This window comes from Arvicanthis niloticus, chromosome 21, assembly GCF_011762505.2.
Source record: "Arvicanthis niloticus isolate mArvNil1 chromosome 21, mArvNil1.pat.X, whole genome shotgun sequence".
In the NCBI taxonomy this organism is placed as follows: Eukaryota; Metazoa; Chordata; class Mammalia; order Rodentia; family Muridae; genus Arvicanthis; species Arvicanthis niloticus.
Genome location: NC_047678.1, coordinates 29,184,775 through 29,204,433, shown reverse-complemented (window position 1 = coordinate 29,204,433; position 19,659 = coordinate 29,184,775). Strand labels below are relative to the sequence as shown.

The window sequence follows — 19,659 nt, the reverse complement described above, 5'->3', positions numbered from 1 at the left end:
TGCAACGTGTAGGAGCCCCTTTCTTGTGCAGGGAATCCTCTCCCCTCAAACCCACTTACTCAAATGCATGCCAGAGGGAGGCTTGGCCACAGCTCTATAGCCTTCCTCATCTGTAAACACAACACAGTGCTTCCTGGCACTTCAGGGGTACAAACACCCTTAGGTGCTAGGCTTGTTTCACTCTCAGGGAACTACTGTATGACAATAAGCGATCAAAGGACCAAGAGATTAGGTTCTCAGAGGTTCAAAGAACTTAGGAGCCATTTTCCAGCCACGCTTGCTGTTTAGGTATGAGCACAGCACCCAAGAGTAGAGGGCTCCCCATGGGAAAGACTTCTGGCTTCACGGCACAAACAAGCTCCCACTGGAAGCATACAGCTGTGGTACACTCTGCAGGGGGGTACGCTAGGGAGGGGGGCTGTTAGACTGACTATCCACTATGGTTCTAGACCACTAATACTCAGGACAAAGCAACACCCCACAAACTCTATTTACATAAGGCCGCCCACGCCATTTAGCAGCGGAGGTCAAAGGTCACTGTTCCCTCTGAAGAGAGAGGTCAAGGTTCTCAGGGCAGCCCACTTCCATGTTTCACCGTTCCCTTCCTTTAACCACGTCTCCACACGTCTGGCAGGGAGGGCCTGAACTAGGCCCATGCCCTTTTGAGGTCCCAGGTTACATGGACAGGACTTTGTATCAGGGATATGCAGACCAGCATGGATCTGTAATGATGGCCCCCAGTCTCTTCCTGTCAGCAGCAGACTATATATTTCTTCCTCATCCCATGGCAGAAAGCCGCATACCGGGCTAGGTTCTACTCACTTGCCCCATACACAGGAAGGCTCAACAAGCAGAGGGCAATTGTGTCAGGATATTCTAAGTGAGAATCCAGGGCTGATTTCATCCAACACAGTCCCGAGCTAGGACCACTAGGAGATGAGAGAGGAACTAAAGGAGACGAGCCCTCACTCCAGGCTAAACCCCAAGTCGCAAATTTATGAAGTCAATGATATGTAAAGATTTTTTTAAATAATACAAATTCTTAGATATTTTAATTGGACATTTGCACAAAGTTTTGATAATGTCAATAGGTATTACCTACAAGATAAAATAAACCTGTTGGTGAGCCCCTCAGATGGAGTCAGGCTTGAGGTTGTGTGTACCTCAAGATTCATTCTATCACCAACAAAAGCTACATTCACCCTTAGGCCCCTTTGAAGAAGGACCCCAGGGCTAACTTGTCTTGAACAGCATGTAGAGCAGAGGCAATGTGGCCATAAAAGTCACACAGGTGACCAGAGTGCTAGAGATAGCATTCCTGTTAGCCTGGGCTTCTAGCCTCTGCTCCATCTCTGACAGGGCCAAGATCACACTCCCGTGTTCCAGCAAGGAGCTGGGCAGGGCCCCATCCACTGGCTCCACCATGCCTGGATGTGCTGGAGCCTTTGCAAGCTGAACCACCCTAGCCATTTGGCTGCAAGTCTTTTCCAGGCCATCAAGCTGCTCTCGTAAACCCTCCAGGCAGGAATAGACCTGCCGGGAATGACTGAGCTGCTCTTTCATGGCGGCTGAAAGGCCATCTATGTCTTTTCCTCGGGTAGAAGAAGGACCGGTTGGTGATGCGGAGTCCTGGCCCTGCCCAACATGCACCAGGCCCCTCAGATCCATCATAAGGTCCTGGAGGTCTTTCTGTTGGAGGGAATAGCTAGAAGCCTGTTCACGGATGGCCTCCTGGAGACTCACAGGCCCTTTCTGTGCTTCTAGGAGTAAGGCCTTCAGTTCTTGTAGGCGGACACGGTTAACATAGGTGGAACCAGCCACGCCTATCAGAGCTCCCAGAACTGACCCAATAAGGGACCAGTTCTTGGTCCTCTCAGCCCTCGTCCGCTCTTTCTCATGACTCTCCCGCACTGCTGCGGAGAAGAGAGAGAACTTCTCTCGCTCTGAGTCTTCTGCGCGCAGATAAGCTATTCGAAGCCTCTTCTCTTCCTGTGGGAAGAAAGTGGTATCAGACAGTGGCAAGGAGCCTTGTGACTACAGCCACGGGGCCGGGGCCACTCCCCTGCCACTGGCTCTACAAACACCTGCTGCATGAAGACAGAAGAATATACCTGTTGGTGCAGGAGCAGAGCCATGGGGGATATGAAAGGTAGCCGTGTGATCTTCCCACTGAACAGTCATGCAGAGCATGTCTATAGGAAAATAAGTATCTAGTATTCCTTGGGCCAATACCCCCATCCTCTCTTCAATAGTGTGGGAGTCAGTTAGTACTTTGCTGCACTGTTCATCCCAGAACTAAAGAAAGAGCAGGCAGACAGGCTCTGGAAGCCTGGGCCCCAAACCACCATAGAATCTTCTGGTTTACCTCCTCTAAGACCTCTGATCAACAGTCAGGATTACCATCTCCATACCCTCCCATGTTAGGGGCTTGTGCAGGTCACGGAGGGCTGCTTCCTGAGAGGCCCACCTGTAGCATCCTGTGTTCCAAAGTAGCCAGTTCCAGGTACTGGTTGTCCTCCCTGGAGACTCGGTCCAGGCGATCCCTCACCTCCTTCAGCTTAGTCTGCTGAGCTTCTAAATCCTCCCGAGCTTCTCGAACAAGACCACGAGCCACCATGAACACTTTCTCTGCCTGCAGAGAGAACGTCAGAGGGATCAGCCTTTTCTGTCCAACCCCACTCTGTGGCTCAATTCCACAGCTAGCGAGTCAGCAGCTGAGCAGGGGTCACTGGGGTGTCACTGTGAAAGGTAGAAACTCGAACGCTAATCCCAGCTCACTCTGGCATGCTCAACATGTGGCCACACCCACGTGAAGCACTGGATTTATTCATTCAAGCAGAAATAACATGCTCCTGAGAAACCTGCAAAGCAAACAGTACACGATCTTTGTCCACTAGATCCAGCCAACTCTTGTTTGCTGGGAACCACCGTGAGGAGCCCAGTGTGTCACTGAGGCCTACAATACCACCATCAAGTCGGTGCTACAGCCTCTAGCTTATGGCCCTGGAAATTTCAACTCGGCCAAACTCAGAGGTACAAATATTCTCCAAGAAGTGACAACCATGTGCCTCAGATCCCCAGCCAAACCCCTGGTCTTTTCCAACCTTGCCACACTGTTCTGTAGCAAGTAACTGAGTGTAGACAGGTGACACAGTGCATTTCTGCAGCCACCAAAAGACTTGAAGACCACAGGCAGCTCAGTTCACCTTCCAAGATGATGTGCCCTTTGCCTTAGCACCATAAGGCAAAACCGTCCACGAAAGATGATTTTGCTGGCCTATACACAGGGGAGTCATTAGCCAGGGACTTTTTAGTACTTGAGTATTTTCGCAGAGAGCAGAGGGTATAATTACAGAGACCTTCACTCCAGTAGTACAGGCCCAGATCTCCACATGAGATAGAAGCAAATATTTCTACCAATGATGTTTGTTTAAGAAAAGGCAAGTCTGAGCTGGGTGTGGTGACCCATGCCTATAATCTCAGCACCGAGGAAAAAAGATCATGAGTTCAGAGCCAGACTGAAAGATATTCTAAATTTCAGGCAAGTCTGAACTTCAGGAGAAAACCATCTCAGGAAAAAAAAGGAAAAGGGGGGGGGGGAGGGCTAGTTATGGTGGCGCACACCTATAATCCCAGCACTCAGCAGGTGGACAGGAGTTTGTCTACACAGGGATTCCAAGGCCAGCCTGGAGTACGTAAGACCCTGTCTCAAACAAAAAACCACAAACCTGTCCGCACAGTTTCCCAGCCGCCATCACACGTGTAGCTGGGAAGTCTCTGTTAGGAGCCCAAGCCTTATTTCCCAAATCTGAAGGCAAATCCAGCCACCCTGGCCCCCTCCTCACCTCGGTCACGTTCCCCTGGGCCTCTCGGACTTCATTGAGTCCCACAAACTCTTCGTATCTGTCCCACCAAGCCTTGGCAGTAGAGGCTGCTTGATGCCGAACAGTGTGGCCCAGTGTTCGTCCCAACATTGGGAGGCGGTGATACAGCCCCAAGGCTGTAGCTTCCGGTTGCTTCTCTCTAGGCTGGCTGGGACCTGGACTGCACAGAGTCCTTGTCATGAGGAGGTCCATCCCAAGGAAGGTTCTTCGTACCAGTATATGGGGTACACCCACCACATGTTGCATTGCAAACACTGGGCTGCACCCCGTCATCTCAAGAGCTGTGAGGGGGGATACCAGACAGATTAGCTCCTGTCTGAGAAAGGCTAGACACAAGTCAGGTCTCGAAGCCTAAGCTAAACAGACAAATTTCTGCCCCTGTAGCAAGAGGAAGGCCAGGCTTTCCCATGGGTTTTTGGGACAAGGGAACACTCATGGGAAAGCTCATCAGGGTTATGCCTTCCCTTTCCTCCCATGATGCCATACAGACCCGCTGCCTGCACACACACCATCTCCTCGGTCTCTCTGACAGGACCTAGATGAGAAATTTGGTCCTTCCTTTTTCTAATGCCAGAGAAAATCCTCAAACCTGAGTTGCCCAGGAAGACAAAAAGGTTCACAGAGGCCCCGTGGGCTGGTGCTACAGGTTTGTAATTTCTGCCACTTGGGAGGCTGATGCAGGAGGACTCATCAAGAAGAGCAGTCTATACAGGGAGTTGCAGGCTAGTCATGGCTATAAAGTGAGGCCTTGTCTTAAACAACAACAACAACAGAATAACGATGACAACAACAAGAAGTAAAAATGTTTCTAAGGGCCTGGGAGGATGGCTCACTGTCCAGAGCACTTGCTCAGGATGCCTATGGTCATAGGTTCAATCCCCATACTGCAAACACACACGCACACACGCACGACTCCTTGGAAATGAGGGAACTGAGGATGAGTGAGGGAAAGCTAACTTCCAGAGTCATTCCTATAAAAGATCCTCGCACCTAACTTCCGGGCTCCCTGAGGCTGCCACTAGCTCTCCTCTGAAAGGACAATTCCAGGGGAGGAAAAAAAAGCCCATTTTCCATGCTGCAGAGCTTTTCTTGGTTCAAACCACACAATCCCTCTGCTCTCCCACCTGACTTTTCAGGCTCCCAAGTCCCTGTCTCACATTTCCCACCTCTGCCCCAGCCTCTGCGGGCGGCTCAGCTGGTCCGGTTCCTCTGCGCCCTTTCAACCCTGCTTAACAATACCTACTTCCTCTGACCTGCACAGGACAAGAAGTACCCAGAGTCAGGCACTGCCTGGCCCAAGAACAGAAGGGGCTCAGAATCCTGAGGGAAGGGCCAAGTTACCCAGAATCCCAGAAAAACCTGGCAACTTTCTCTGATCACACAGCATTAAGCCCAGGGCACTGATCAGAGCGACACCTGGTGGCCAACAAGAGAAAGCAACAGGTGCTGGGAAAGAAAGGAAGGGCCTGGAGAACACAAAAGGGCTTCCTTAAACTATTGTTGGAATTTCTTTCCTTAGTTTCAGGGCATGAAACTTCTCGCAGGTGGTATACAGATGCGCTGGATCATATGAGAAGGATATGATGCAAGCATACGCCAGTGCGAGGGGGCTTCCTCCTGCACAGATTTACTCCAAGCATCCAGGGCTCCTGTCAGTGCGACTCTCTTGCTCTTTTGGAAAACAAAGCTGGATAGACGGGGACATGGCTTCTGGTCAAAGTGGGCTCAAGCTGAAAGCTGTTGTAGAGAGGATCTTGGTGACACTGGTTCCACGCTGGTCCTCCACCTGAACTCAAGTCCCATTCATAAAGCTGACGACCATACATAAGACAGCATACACCATTCATACCCAAAGCCCCAATACCAGGGCCCACAGAACACAGGTTTCTACAGTCCCTCGACAGCTCTGCAAGTATGCCTTTCAAGGCCAAGCACGCTACCCACTCTCCTTCTACAGACACTTGGCAGAAATGAGCTGGCCGTTTACCACTGCCCCACACCTCCCTCTGTCTCCCTCCCAAGAGACAGATGTTAGGGATGGAACCTAGCAGAGCCTCACACAAGCCAGACAAGCTCTGTACCACTGCAGCCCCAGCTGCCCCCCTGTATTTTGATCCTCCTCTACGACTCAGAGGCCCCGGAATTCCCGTGACTCAGCCGCCTCCTATTTCTCCATAGTTTTCAGAACCCCCATCTCTTCCAGAAGTCACTGCTTCCTCTCTCAACGTCCTCCAGCCTTCTCAGCCCAGTTCCTGGCTTGTCTTCTACTAGCTGCCTGCTCTCGGTTCCCTGGAACATCACCTACACCTGACGGAGCCCTACAGTGTGTTTCCCACAGAGCAGCCTGAGGGCAGAGTAACACAGGAGTAAGAGCACAGTCTATAGTTCCTGACTCACCTGGCATAGAGATCTGACAGAAACCAGAAAGGTCAGGCACCTCCAGCACTCACCTCCCTCTTCCCATAGCCATACTCTGTTCCAGCCACCCTGACACTCTAAGCATGATCTGTACCATTCTGTGCCCTGCCACCTCCAAGTACACCCCTCCTCCCCCCCAAGTCTGTGACCTGTCTATGTCTGCTCAGATGTCCCCTTTCAATAAGGCCTTCCTTGACCACCCCCTTGCTTGCCAGCTTTCCTGCTTTCTGCATCAGATAAAACTGCCTAGCAAGCACACGCACTTGGTGCTAGCAGGAACATCACAGGGGAGTGTTGGGAACTCCCAGCTTGTTTCCTTCATCTACTCCCTCCTTTCAGGCTCTCCCTGCCACCCCGCCATGCGCTGGCCTGTCACTCACTGCGAATGACATCCATACACAGGCCTGTCCCGGGCCCTTCAGCCAGCGAGGGAAGAATGATGCTGGCAGAGGGAGAACCTTAGGAAGCTCTTGGAGTCACCTAAAACCTGCAAGGCTCTCATGCAGAGATGGGCTGAGGGGGAAAGGCTGGACAGATGGACAGAGGCCATATTAAGCAGGAGCCTACGTCCAAAATCTTGCCTTCTCAGATTGGTTTTCCACTGTCAGCAGACGCCTGCCTCCTTCCCTGCTTTTCCACACAGGGTGGTGGTGGCTTCTTCCTGGCACACTTTCTCAGTTGCCAGCATCTCCCAGCCCCGGCCCTTTATTGCAGTGGGAGGTTAAGCCCATGAGCTAGTTCTCACCTTGTCTCTTGATTTTTTTTAAAAGGTTTATTTATGTGTTTATATGAGTACACTGTTGCTGTCTTCAGACACACCAGAAGAGGGAACTGGATCCCATTACAGATGGTTGTAAGCCACCATGGGGTTGCTGGGAATTGAACTCATGACTTCTGGAAAAGCAGTCAGTGCTCTTAACCACTGAGCCATCTCTCCAGCCCTGTCTTTTGATTCTTTAAAAAAAAAAAAAAATTTGTTTGTTTTTTTGTTTGTTTTTTGTTTTTCAAGGGTTTCTTTCTCTGTGTAACCCTGGCTGGCTGTCCTGGAACTAACTTCGTAACCAGGCTAACCTTGAACTCAGAAATCCGACTGTCTCTGCTTCCCAAGTGCTGGGATTAAAGGTGTGTACTACCATGCCCAGCTTTCTCTCTTGATAAAGATTTTCTTTTTTAAAGCATGCTTCTTAAGAAGAGCAACACACATTCTCAGACACATCATGCAGCCACTGGCCCAGTGTGCCATCAGAGAGCCCTTGGCAGACTGCCAGAACTCCCTTCTCCACTTGTTACCCTCTCTGCCGTGGCCTTCAGTCCCACTCTTGTCCAGAAGTGTATCTGCTCAAATGTTACCTGGTCTTTGTCTAGATCACCCCCACCTCTGCCAATTCTTGATCCTCCTCATTTGCCTTCATCCGTCTGTACATTGCGATAGCTCCCTCTTCCTTCAAAGGTCATTTTCACGTGGCTTCCATTTGGCCTCATCTCCCTAACTGCCAGACACCTTTGAAGCCCAAGATGCTGTGCTCAGCTTCCCCACTCATGCAGTTGTCTGGACTGAAAATGCTGGAGGGGGCTGAGATGGCTTCATGGTGGAGACAGCACTCTTGCAAGGAAAACAAGTTTGGTTCCCAGTATGCAGACTGGTGCTTATAACTTATAACTCCAGTTACAGGGAATCACTGCCCCCTCTGGCCTCTGTGGACCACATCTGCATTTATGTTCACATTCCTCCATAGACACACAAAAGCATGTGTAATTAAAATAAAATATAAGGGCTAGGTGTAGTGGCACATGCCTTTAATCCCAGCACACAGGAAGCAGACACAGGTGGATCTCTGTGACTTCAAGGCCAGCCTGGTCTACATATTAAGTTCCAGGTCAGCCAAGGCTACATAGTAAGACCCTGTCTCAAAAATTCAACCAATCAATCAACCAATCAATCAATCAAATAGAAAATATTTTAAAATAATTTCCTTTATAGTTAGGTATGGTGGCACATGCCTTTAATCCAAGTACTCAGAAGGCAGAAGCAGGCAGATCTCTGTGAGTTCTAGGCTAACCAGGCACACACAGTAAGCCATCGTCTCGAAAACAAACTCAAAAACCTGGTTTTGGGGGGCTGGAGAGATGACCCAGTGGTTAAGAGCAATTGCTGTTTTCAGAGGTCTAGGGTTTAGTTTCCAGGACACACATCACAACCAGCTCTACGCCCTCTTCTGGCTTCCACAGGCACTGCATGCATAGGGTACATGGATGGACCAGCAGGCACATGGACATAAATTAAAAATATATTAACACAAAACCAAACAAACTCCACAGGACTAGGGATTTTGGTAAGTGGTACAGTATCAGGGAGCCCTGGGCTTGGTCCTCAGCATTGGGGAAGAGAGTGAAAGGACTCAGCCTACTCAACATGCTGCTCAAACTTGCAATCCCCACACTTGGGAGGCTGAGCAAGAAGACTTCCCCAAGTCCCAGGCTAGCCCAACCTCCAGAGTGAGTGAGTCTCTATTTCAAACCCAGAAAGAGTGGGAGGAAATGCTTCTACAATTGGTTGTAGTAATATTTTATATAATCTTTGATGTATCAGAATCACTGAATTATATAAATCAATTAGTGAAGTTATATAGTAAGCTTTATATCAGTAAACCTGTTATTAAAAAAATAATAGCTGGGCTGGAGAGATGGTTCAGAGGCTAAGACGGCATATAAATTAGTTTAGCTCCTAGTACTTACTCACACTAGGCAACTCGGAACTGCCTGTGACCCCAGTTCCTGGGTACCCGGTGGCTCTGGCCTCTGGAGTCATATTATCTCTCTCCCCTTCTCTCTCTCTCTCTCTCTCTCTCTCTCTCTCTCTCCCTCTCCCTCTCCCTCTCCCTCTCTCTCTCTCTCTCTCTCACACACACACACACACACATTCACACACTCTCATAATTAGATTTTTTTCTCAAAAAACTGGGCCTATAGTTCAATTATACATCACTTGCCTAACATGCATAAGGCCCTGGGATCAATCCCTAGTGCATGCATTCACACACACACACACACACACACACACACACACACACACAGTCACTTCCTCAGCCAAAGCTTCTCTTCGGGATTTTATATTATCTAACTGTCCACCCTGTATCACTGCTTGAAACCTAATAGTAATCTATCTTTCTCTGCACCATGGTTAATGCTAGGCTGACAACTTCACATCACCCCACTCCCTCTCTGTTCTATCACAAATCCAGTCTATTAGCAAAATCCTACTGACTTTCTAAACCTAGGAGCCATCACCCTCTATCTTTGCTGCTTCTCCAGTCCTTCTCTGAGGTCAACTAACAACAGAGCAGCCCATGGTCTTTCAAATACAGAGAACACCATGTCAACCCCTCCAACAGTCCCGCACGTCCTTCAAGGCAAAAGTCAACGTCTTCTCCATAGCTTACAGGGGATCTGACTTTCATTCCTCTCTGACTGCACTTTCGACTGGTTTCTCACTCCTTCCAATCATATGAAGGACTGGAACACACATGGCCATCTTCCACCCTGGACCTTGGCACTGCCTAGCTGTTCCCTGTTTACAGTTGGCTCCCTGGCCTTCCTCGAGTCCTGCTCAAATAGACCCTGGAGAGTTCTTATCTAACTACCCTAGCAAAAATTGACATCCCACCAAGTGAGCATTCCTTAACCACTTTCTCTGTTTATTTTTTTTTTTTCTCCCCACACAGGTCACAAAACGTGTGATGCGTAACTTACTTATTTGCTTTGCCGTAGGTTTGTCTTGCTACAATGTCAGCTTTCCTAAATCCTCAGTCCAGAGTACTATTTATCTATACAAAGTACATACTTTATTATATAAAGTACATACTCAAAAAAAAAAAAGAACTAGAAAAAAAAGAATTTGCAAACAGCTGCACTCATTATTTCATAAAATGCGAACTTTTCCCCGCGGCTTCTGAAGCTGAGGGCTGGGTGATACTGGCCACTATCCACTTCTGCCATCCTATCTCGTGCCAGCCACCTGTGCCTTCCTCCGTTCCGGAAAGGCACTTTGCATGTACCCTCCCCTCTACCTGCAATGCCTTTTTTCGGTGCCGGATTACAAGCTTTATAGCCAGACATCCTCCCCGACCCGCACGGTTTCGGAACGACCCAGGCAGAAGAAGCCTTCCGCCCCGTACCTGAAGAGCCTAAGCCTATTAGGCTCCAGTAGTAAGCCTCGGGTCTGCCACTCAATTGACCCCTGACCGGTCAGCACCCGCCCCTGGAGGACGCATCTTTAAAATACGCGTGGGCAACTTCCTGCCTAGCAGCCAATCAGGGGCCACGCATAGGTGCGGCATAGGCGCAGGCTGTGAGCCCGGTTTCCGGCTTGGATCAGGGGCTGGTGAAGGTGCCGGAGACGCCATGTCGGGCCGGGAAGGTAAGGCTATTTGGGGATGGGGGGACGGATGGATGGGGAACATCGGGAGGGCGATGCATGGCGGGGATGGGCCAAGCATGCTCGTGTCGCCCACAGGTGGCAAAAAGAAGCCCCTGAAACAGCCCAAGAAGCAAGCCAAGGAGATGGACGAGGTGAGGACGGGAGCGGAGGCCGGGCGGGCGCTGAGGGAATGGGCGACTGGACTGGAGTGAACCTGCTCTGCCTCTCCGCAGGAAGATAAAGCTTTCAAGCAGAAACAAAAGGAGGAACAGAAGAAACTTGAGGAGCTGAAAGCCAAGGCCGCGGGGAAAGGCCCCCTGGGTAAGTGAAGACGGAGCTAGTGTAGGTATACGAGGGCAGGCAGGTCTGTTCCGGGGATGGTTGGTGATCTGCAGGGTCTGGTGTACACGCTGGCCAAGCCCCCTGCCTTGGGTTTGTGCAGTTCGAAGGGGCGGGAGTGGAAACGTGGCAAGAAGTGAAATCTTCTGCCTCTCAGACAATCTTGGGCTTCCAGTTCATGGCGAAGGTACAGAAATGGAAACACCAACATGTACGCCGGACAGATACATATAGCTAAGTTTCTGAGTATCATCCAGTTTCTGGTTCCAAACTAGTAATTCACTACTTCTTTATAGGTTGCTAACCTTAGAACATAGGACTTTTTAACTTGCTGGTCGCCTTATCTGTAATGATTTTGAGTCCTGAGTCACCTTTGGGTGCTATCTAGACTAAAGGATAAAAGTCCAGGCTCCTTAGCATGTATTTTGCTCTGGGTGCTATTTTGTTTTGTGGCTATGCCGGGGAGCAAGCTCATTTGTGTAAAGCAAACACTCCCTCTTGAGCTGTGTCCTATGCTCCATGCCTCTCTCCGTGCCTTGCTAAAATAACCTTGCCCATTATTTTGCCTCTTAAGAGTGAATCACAGGGCGGGCGGTGGTGGCGCACGCCTTTAATCCCAGCACTTGGGAGGCAGAGGCAGGCGGATTTCTGAGTTGGAGGACAGCCTGGTCTACAGAGTGAGTTCCAGGACAGCCAGGGATACACAGAGAAACCTGTCTCGAAAAAACCAAAAAAAAAAAAAAAAAAAAAGAAAAGAAAAAAAAAAAAGAGTGAATCACAGGTTCACAGGTCCAGGAGTCCTAATGTCGAATTAAGAAAAGTTTTGCTTTTTGTATTTAAGCATATGAATCCACGGCTACACAGAGAAACCCTGTCTCAAAAAAAAAAAAAAAAAAAAAAGTGTATGAGTGCTTTTCATGCATATCTGTACCGTGTGTGCAGTGCCCTGGGAGACCAGACAAGGTTCGGGTCTCCCTGGGACTGTAGTTACAGATGCTTGTGAGCTGGGAATTGAACCTAGCTCCCCTGGAAGAACAGTCAGTGCTCTTAAACGCTGATCCATCTCTCTAACCCATTTTTTTGTTGTTGTTACTTTGTTTTTTAATTGCTACACAAGTCTTCTACCGATATTAAAAGTTTCTGAGGCTGGCCTTGAACTTTAGATTCTCCTGCCTTCACCTAGATTGCTAAGATTAGAGCCTGTGTCACCAGCCTGGCTTTGTATGCATTGTAAAAGCACTATTTTGCATTTATTTCTGCCTGTTTGTGTCACATAGATACAAGAACTGTCACCCCAAGAGCTATTGCAGTGGGTTTGATCCATTGTTTACCCACAGAGCAATGGAACTTTAGCTCCTGAGATTGCTCTTTAAAACGAGGTCAGGTATCTGGCCCCGTTGATCTGTGATTATGTATAAGGAGGTCGGACCTTGGTGAAATCCAGTACGCATTTATAGTCTATAAATCCAGAGTGTCTCAGAGCTGAGACCTAACACCAGAAGAAAATTCCACTCCTGGCCTTGGATGTTGGATGTTGGATTGCAGTCAAATGCAGAGGCACTGGAAGTGTTGTATTACATTAACTTAAAAGCATATGCACGGGGATGGGGTGAAGCGTAAATAAATGTTGGGTTCACAATTGGGTCCCATCTCCGAAATACCACGTATATGCAGATGTTCCCCAAATCCTAAATACAGGAATTTCTGATAAAGGAAATCCAACTAGCCGGGCAGTGGTGGCGCACACCTTTAATCCCAGCACTTGGGAGGCAGAGGCAGGCAGATTTCTGAGTTCGAGGACAGCCTGGTCTACAGAGTGAGTTCCAGGACAGCCAGGGATACACAGAGAAACCCTGTCTCGAAAAAAAAAAAAAAAAAAAAAAAAAAAGGAAATCCAACTAGTACTCCTCACTGAGCTCCGTCCATTTCGGTTTCTTGTTTGTTTTAATAATTCCTCATCCTGTGACCTTGACCTCCATATGCTGGGATGTACCTCTGTGCCTAGGTGATTGTTTTATCGTGGTTCTTTTGTGCCCTTGTTCCTTTTTTTTTTTTTTTTGACAGGATCTCTGTGTCGCTTTGCCTGCCCTAGAACTCACTATGTAGACCAGGCTGGCTTAGGCTGACTTCAAACACAGACCCGATGGCCTCTGTCTCCTGGGGGCTGGGATTAAAAGTGTGTATCTCCACTGCTAGGCTGTGCTCTCATCCTTAAATTAAGCATAGATGATTGTACAACCATTTCACTAATTATCTACTGAGTGCCAAATGTATCGGTGTTTTTAAAATTGAATAAAATGAAGACATAATAAACCAGTCTCTAGGAATATAAGATGGGATATAGTGTGTTGTAATGTCACAGTTAGAATGTGAAGTTATGAGGGGACTATGAGGTGGCTCCGTGCATAAAAGCCTTGCCTCTCACTCAGCCTGAGGACCCAAGTTCAATCCCTGGGATCTATTTGGTAGGATTGTCTGATTCCTGAAAGTTGTCCCCTGATTTCTACCCATGTACATGTGTATGCACTGGTGCATACATACAATAAGTTAAATGTAATTTGAATAAAAAGGGACCAGAGAGGTGGCCCAGCAGTAAACAGTGCTGTTGCTCTTACAGAGGACCTAGGTTTGGTTCCCATGTCTTACATAGTTATTCACAACTATCTGTAACTCCAGCTTTAGGGGATCTGACACCCTTAGAAAAGCTATACAGGTACCAGGCATGCGCATGGTTTACAGACATAAATGTAGTAAAACACGCATACAGATAAAATTAAAAATTGATTTTTAAAACTGCATTGAGGGACTAGAGAGATGGGTTATTTAGTATTTGCCTGCTAAGCATGGAGATCTGACTTGGATACTCATAACCCACATAAGAAAAGTCAGGCATAGTGGTGTCTAATTATGATCCCACCACTGTGGAGTCAAAGACTGGCAAGTTTCTATAGTTCTCTGACCAACTGGTCTAGCCTACTTGGCAAGCTCCAGGCCAGTAAGCAAACCCTATTTCAAAAAACCTGATTGATGGGGGACACTACCTGGGCTTGTGGCCCACACATGCACACATATAAAATATAAAACGGGAAAATAATGTGCGATTAGAAGGTAGATTTCCTAGGTAGAGCTTAGCATGGTGCTGTACACCGATGATCCTGACACCTGGAGAGCCTGAGGCAGAAGGATGAATGTTCTGAGAATGTAATCGAAGGGCAGTGGTGGTGCAGGCCTTTAATCCCAGCACTTGGGAGGCAGAGGCAGGCGGATTTCTGAATTCGAGGCCAGCCTGGTCTACAGAGTGAGTTCCAGGACAGCCAGGGCTATACAGAGAAACCCTGTCACGAAAAACCAAAAAAAAAAAAAAGAGAGAGAGAGAGAGAGAGAATGAATGTGGGTCGAACGATCCTTTCACAGAGGTTATCTCAGATGATCAGAAAACACAGATACTTGCTTTACAGTTCATGACAATAGCAAAATTATGAAGTAGCAACAAAAGTAAGTTCATGGTTCGTGGTCACCACAACATGATGAACTTTATTAAAGGGTCACATTGTTAGGAAGGTTGAACCACTGCTGTATGTAGTCCAGGCTGTGCTGAAACTCAATATGTAGACCTGGCTGGTTTAAAACTCACTGAGCTCCTCCTGCCTCTGCCCCCTGAGTACTGGACCAGTCACATGCACCACTACATCTGACTAAAACCCTCTTTCATACAATATACTCAACCATGTTTTCTCCTGCCCCAATTCCTTCCAGGCCTTCTCCACCTCCCTGTCCACTAAATTCTGTGTTCTTTCTCAAAAAAGAAAAGAATGCCAGGTGGTAGTGGCTTTAATCCCAGCACTCACAAGGCAGAGGCAGGCAAGTCTTGAGTTCAAAGTCAGACAGGTCTATAGAGTGAGTTCTAAGACATCCAGGGCTAACATAGAGACCCTGTCTCAAAATCAAACCAACAAAACAGTAATGAGGGAAAAAAAAAAGCAAAAACAAAACAAAAAAGCCTCCCCCCCCCCCAAATGGAGGGTGAGTTTGAAGCCCGCCCATGCTGTTTAATAAGACTCTGTCTTAAAGAAAATAAAACACTACAGAGTAGGAAGTCAAACTACAAACTGAGAATTGAGGCTTCTCATGTACCAGCCAATAGCCCTGGAGAGCACCACACATCGAGACTGACTTCCCTGTAAGGTAGGTTGCTGTGCAGGAGAATCACTAAGCTAATCTGAAGGACATACGGTATGGATGCAGAGCAGGACACAGCTGCTGCCTTGCCCTCCCTCAGCCAGTTCTGCCTTTCTAGAAATGGTAGCCATAGAGGAGCTGGGCATGTTTGTGTCAAAGCAAACACCCAGTACAAGAGCCAGTTAATCCTGGGACCCTTTGAGGCTTTGCAGCCATAACAATATTTCTCCCTAACCAGACTTTTTTTTTTTTTTTTAATGCAGCCACAGGTGGAATTAAGAAATCTGGCAAAAAGTAAGCTGTTCCTCACATCAGAGGTGATGGTGACCCTCCTCTTCCATTCCTATGTAAACATTTGGATTCCCTGCCATAACATCTTTGCCACTACAGCTATAGTGAAATGTTACCCTGTAACCTGTCAAACATCTGGATTCCCTGCCATAACATCTTTGCCACCTAATAGCTAGAATGAAGTGTTACCCTGGAGCCTGTTGTTATACATTGTAATAAACTTTTGTAAAAAAAAAAAAAAAAACAATGAATAAAGTGAACAATGCAATGTATCATTGTCTCTAGTGTTCAGCAGTTCCTACCTCAGCTGTGAATTTAAAGTGAACCCAGTCTAGAATCCCAGCAGAGCCTACTGTTCCATCCTCATTGTATTCTGAATTCTGTACCACTTTGGATTAAACCATCTCATTTAAAGGCCTATCATTCTTGTGTGCTTGTTTATCTGGTGGGATAATTCTTCAGAGATCAGTAAAAGGAAATAATCTTTGTAAAAAATAAATAAAAACCACTTGCCTTTCACTCTCACCATCTTGCTCTCACTGTTACTGCCCCTCCCCACTCTCCACATGCTCATGGCACACCTCTCTCTGCCTTTCTCTATCTCTACTACCCTCTCGACTCCCCTCTCTGTGCCCTGAATAAACTCAATTCTATACTGAAAAATTTTTTTAAAAACCCACTTGCCTTTCATATCCAGGTTGCCACATTTGTTTGTGTGTTTAAAGATAACTGCTTGAACTCAGAGAATAAGGGATCCCTGGAACAAACTGGATAGCTAGCCTAGCCATACAGGTGAAGTTTGGATCACTTGAAACCTGCCTCAATGACTGAAATTCCCAAGCTTGGACTTTACCATGTACTTACATGTATGCTCACACATCTTGCAAAGGGGGAAGAGCAGTGACCTTGGTAAACCACAACTCAACTCATCCTTTGTTTCTCCGTGGCTTAGTATTTTTCAATGCTTAAAAAAAGCCAAAGTCTTTTTTTTAACAATTAGGCTTTGAGGCAGTGGCTCTCAACCAAAGGGTCTTGATGCTGTGACCCTTTGATACAGTTCCTCATGCTACAGTGACGCCCCCCCAACCATAAAAATATTTTCATTGGTACTTTATCACTAATTTTGCTACTGTTATGAATCATAAATATTTGATGTACAAACCCCAAAAGGGCTTCACCCCACAGGACTGTAGCTCTAAGGGGACACCATTTCTTCCCTTTTGATTTCTACCATTTACCCTTCAGTCCATTTGCAGCCACAGAGATCTGAGGTAAAGGCAAGCCCCCACTGTTTTGGTTTTTCGTTTTTTGTTTGTCTTGTTGTTTATTTATTTTGGTTTTTCGAGACAGGGTTTCTCTGTATAGCCCTTGGCTGTCCTGGAACTCACTCTGTAGACCAGGCTGGCCTCAAACTTAGAAATCTGCCTGCCTCTGCCTCCCAAGTGCTGGGATTAAAGGCGTGCGCCAACACTGCCCTGCCCGTTTTGGTTCTTCAATGTAGCCCTGGGACTCTATGTAGACCAGGCCTGCCTTTGAGTGCTGGGATTAAAGGCATGCACCACTATGCCCAGCTCTGTGTTTTCTGGGGTCTTTGTTGTTTTTACTAGACACTTTCTTAGTGGTGAGGAAATGCACATACAGCAAGCATGCACAGAGGAAGACCTCTTAAAAGTAGTTAGGGCACCCAAACCTTTTGCTGTGTTTTCACCAATTCTTCCTTTAAAAAATCCTATTTGGGAAGCTGAGGCCAGAGGATCACAACTTGAAAGCATGACTGGGTAACAGTCATACAAAAAAGTAAAAAGGGCTGGGGATGTAGCTCATTGAAGAGTCTTCTGTTTCAGACTCCAATTCTGGAAGAAAAAAAAATACAGTTACTCTTCCCTGATCATATTTTTGCCAGATGTTATCTGTTAACCACCAAGTAAAGAAACTCCAGAACAGAAATCAGTCTTGTTTGGGAAGGAGAGGGTTGAGACACTTACTGTAGCACAGACTGACTGGACAGGCCTTGAGTTAGAATCTCCTTGCCTCAGCCTCCCAAGTGCTGTGATTACAGGTTTGTGCCATCATGCCTTGCAATGTGACCCTAATTTAGGAGACACAGGATGCTGGAAATCAAATCCAGAGCCCTGAATATTCTAAGCAAATACCTTAACACTGTCCAACCCCCATCTGTATTTACTGAAACACCTAGTTAAGAGGCACAGAATTTCTGATTTGCCTTCTAGGCCATTCATACAACTGAAAACAATAAGCTTTCCCTGAGGATATTATCTTCTTTTATGAGACAGGCTCTCACTAAATTCCTTAAGGTGACAGTGATCTAGTTTAGGGCCATCGAGGCCTTGAATTTGTGAGGCCCCCGCCTAAGGTTCCTGAATAGCTAGAATTCCAGCCCTGCACCATCAAGCCCAGCTAGCATTCCTGTAAACCCAGCACTGATGGGCAGCTGATGCAGAAGAATCAAGATTTTAAAACATTAGGTTGGGGACTAGAGAAATGGTTCAGTAGTTAATAGCACTGACTGCTCTTCTAGGGGTTCTGGGTTCAATTCTCAACACCCACATGGTGGCTCAGTGTAATTCCAGTTCCATAGGAGCTGATGCCTTTTTCTGGCCTCAGACATACATGCAAGCAAAACACCCACACATATAAAACAAACAAATCAGCTTGCTTTGGTCATCTCCAAAAAGCAGCTTCTTTGGGCTTTAGGCCCACAGGGCCTTACCAGCTGGCACCCAGCCCCGTGCTGCTGAAAATACTTATCAGCAATCATAGCCTCCTGCTCCCAAAAGAAGGTATTTCTCTTTTATTTTGGTGGAATCTAATCCCTCCTGGCAATGTCCTTTTTTTCAGAACCAGAAATCTTAACTATTAAGATCTGGGCAATCAACCAGGCATGGTAGCCCACACCTACAATTCTAGCACTTAGAGACTGAGACAGGAGGATTGAAAGTTTGAGACCATCTCAAAAAACAAAGACAGCTGGACATGGTGGTTCATGTCTATAATCCCAGCCCTCAGAGGGGAGGAAGGGCATTCAGGAGTTCCTGGCCAGCTTTGGTTATATGTCAAGACACTGTCAAAGGGGGAACAAGGGGTGCTGGGAGGCTTAAGCATTCAACATTCTGTTGGGCAGCTATGGAAAACTACCAGCAACTCAATCAAGAAACTAAGGCAGTTCTAAGTGATCCAAAGTCTTCTGACCGCTGTAGGTATCAGGCATGCATGTGATGCACACACATGCATGCAGGCAAAACACTCACACATAAAAAAAAAAAAAAAAAAAAAAAAAAAAAAAAAAATGAGGGAGGGGAAGGCAGGCCTAAGGCATTCTCGGCCTGAGCACTCTCCTTTTCACGGATGCCTCAGCAAATATTGATAGGCTCTTGTTGCTCTCCAATGCTAATCCCCCATTTCTGGTAAATGTTCTACCCACCACTTCAGCTCATAAAAGCCTGTCATATAATCAAGCCCAACTCAAATCTTTGCTCCTCCGTGAAGTTTTACCTCCTTTCTCTGCCGCAGTAACGTCCATTTGTCATCCTTGTCCAAGTTGAATTTTTCTCAGAAACATCATGCGTCAGCCTCCTAACCCATTTTTTCTTGCTATTTCCCCCTCAATCTGTTGGGCAATTCAAGGACCACTCCCAGCGAGCCATCCTCGACCTCTTGGGCTTCATTCGTCTCTATGCAACCAGCACTCGGGACATAAAGACTCTCCAAGAAATAAAGGAAGTTAACATTTGGAGCAGTTCCGAATAGGAAGCACACCATCCTTCCCAGACTTTTTCTCAAATATACGTACTTGAAATATTTGTTATCCTGGAAGATCCCTGCTTCCAGAAGAACAGCATTCCTTCTCCTCCCCAAGCCTCCTCCCTAAAAGAGTCTCTGGACACGCGAAAGGTGGGTCAGCCTCGAGAGCTGACCCCTGAACGCTGCCTGCCTCGATTCAAGGCGAACTGCTTCTCTAAGGCTCTGTATTCTACAAAGTGCTAGGGGACAGCCACAGGTCAACCCGGGTAATCCTGACAGCACCGCAGTGTCCTGGCATTACCCGGGACCTATGGGTGCTGAGCCCATAGGCAGGAACCTGTCCCGGCGCGCTCTGTATACGTCACCCAT

General features: G+C 47.4%; 1 protein-coding gene and 1 long non-coding RNA gene across 5 annotated transcripts; one reads left to right on the top strand and one right to left on the bottom strand.

Annotated features, from left to right (window-relative positions):
• Positions 1-1,088: 1,088 nt before the first annotated feature.
• Ccdc51 (coiled-coil domain containing 51) lies at positions 1,089-19,608 on the bottom strand. 3 transcript variants are annotated; one of them, XM_076917843.1, is made up of 6 exons: positions 19,340-19,608; positions 19,042-19,249; positions 17,219-17,381; positions 3,846-4,165; positions 2,468-2,632; positions 1,089-1,989 (listed from the first exon to the last, which is right to left on the bottom strand). In XM_076917843.1, exons 3-6 carry the CDS (start codon positions 17,298-17,300, stop codon positions 1,234-1,236), a joined length of 1,323 nt encoding a protein of 440 aa, XP_076773958.1. In that variant the 5' UTR covers positions 17,301-17,381; positions 19,042-19,249; positions 19,340-19,608; the 3' UTR covers positions 1,089-1,233. The 3 variants fall into 3 exon arrangements, with proteins under 3 accessions (XP_076773958.1, XP_034380938.1, XP_034380939.1); XM_034525047.2 differs by lacking the exons at positions 17,219-17,381; positions 19,042-19,249; positions 19,340-19,608 and adding an exon at positions 10,478-10,589; XM_034525048.2 differs by lacking the exons at positions 17,219-17,381; positions 19,042-19,249; positions 19,340-19,608 and adding an exon at positions 10,053-10,468.
• LOC143435411 (uncharacterized) lies at positions 10,674-15,946 on the top strand. 2 transcript variants are annotated; one of them, XR_013105695.1, is made up of 4 exons: positions 10,674-10,719; positions 10,796-10,871; positions 10,953-11,040; positions 15,501-15,946. It is a non-coding gene; the product is annotated as an uncharacterized LOC143435411 (long non-coding RNA). The 2 variants fall into 2 exon arrangements; XR_013105694.1 differs by having other exon boundaries at positions 10,703-10,719; positions 10,816-10,871.
• Positions 19,609-19,659: the final 51 nt, after the last annotated feature.

Coding starts and splice junctions, on each gene's coding strand:
- Ccdc51 (XM_076917843.1), bottom strand. CDS start 17,300: ATGCTTTCAAGTTGTGATCCTCTGGCCTCAGCTTCCCAAATAGGATTT. Junction 2,633..3,845: donor CCCAGGGGAACGTGACCGAG/GTGAGGAGGGGG, acceptor TTCTCTCTGCAG/GCAGAGAAAGTGTTCATGGT. Junction 1,990..2,467: donor TGGAACACAGGATGCTACAG/GTGGGCCTCTCA, acceptor TTCTTCCCACAG/GAAGAGAAGAGGCTTCGAAT.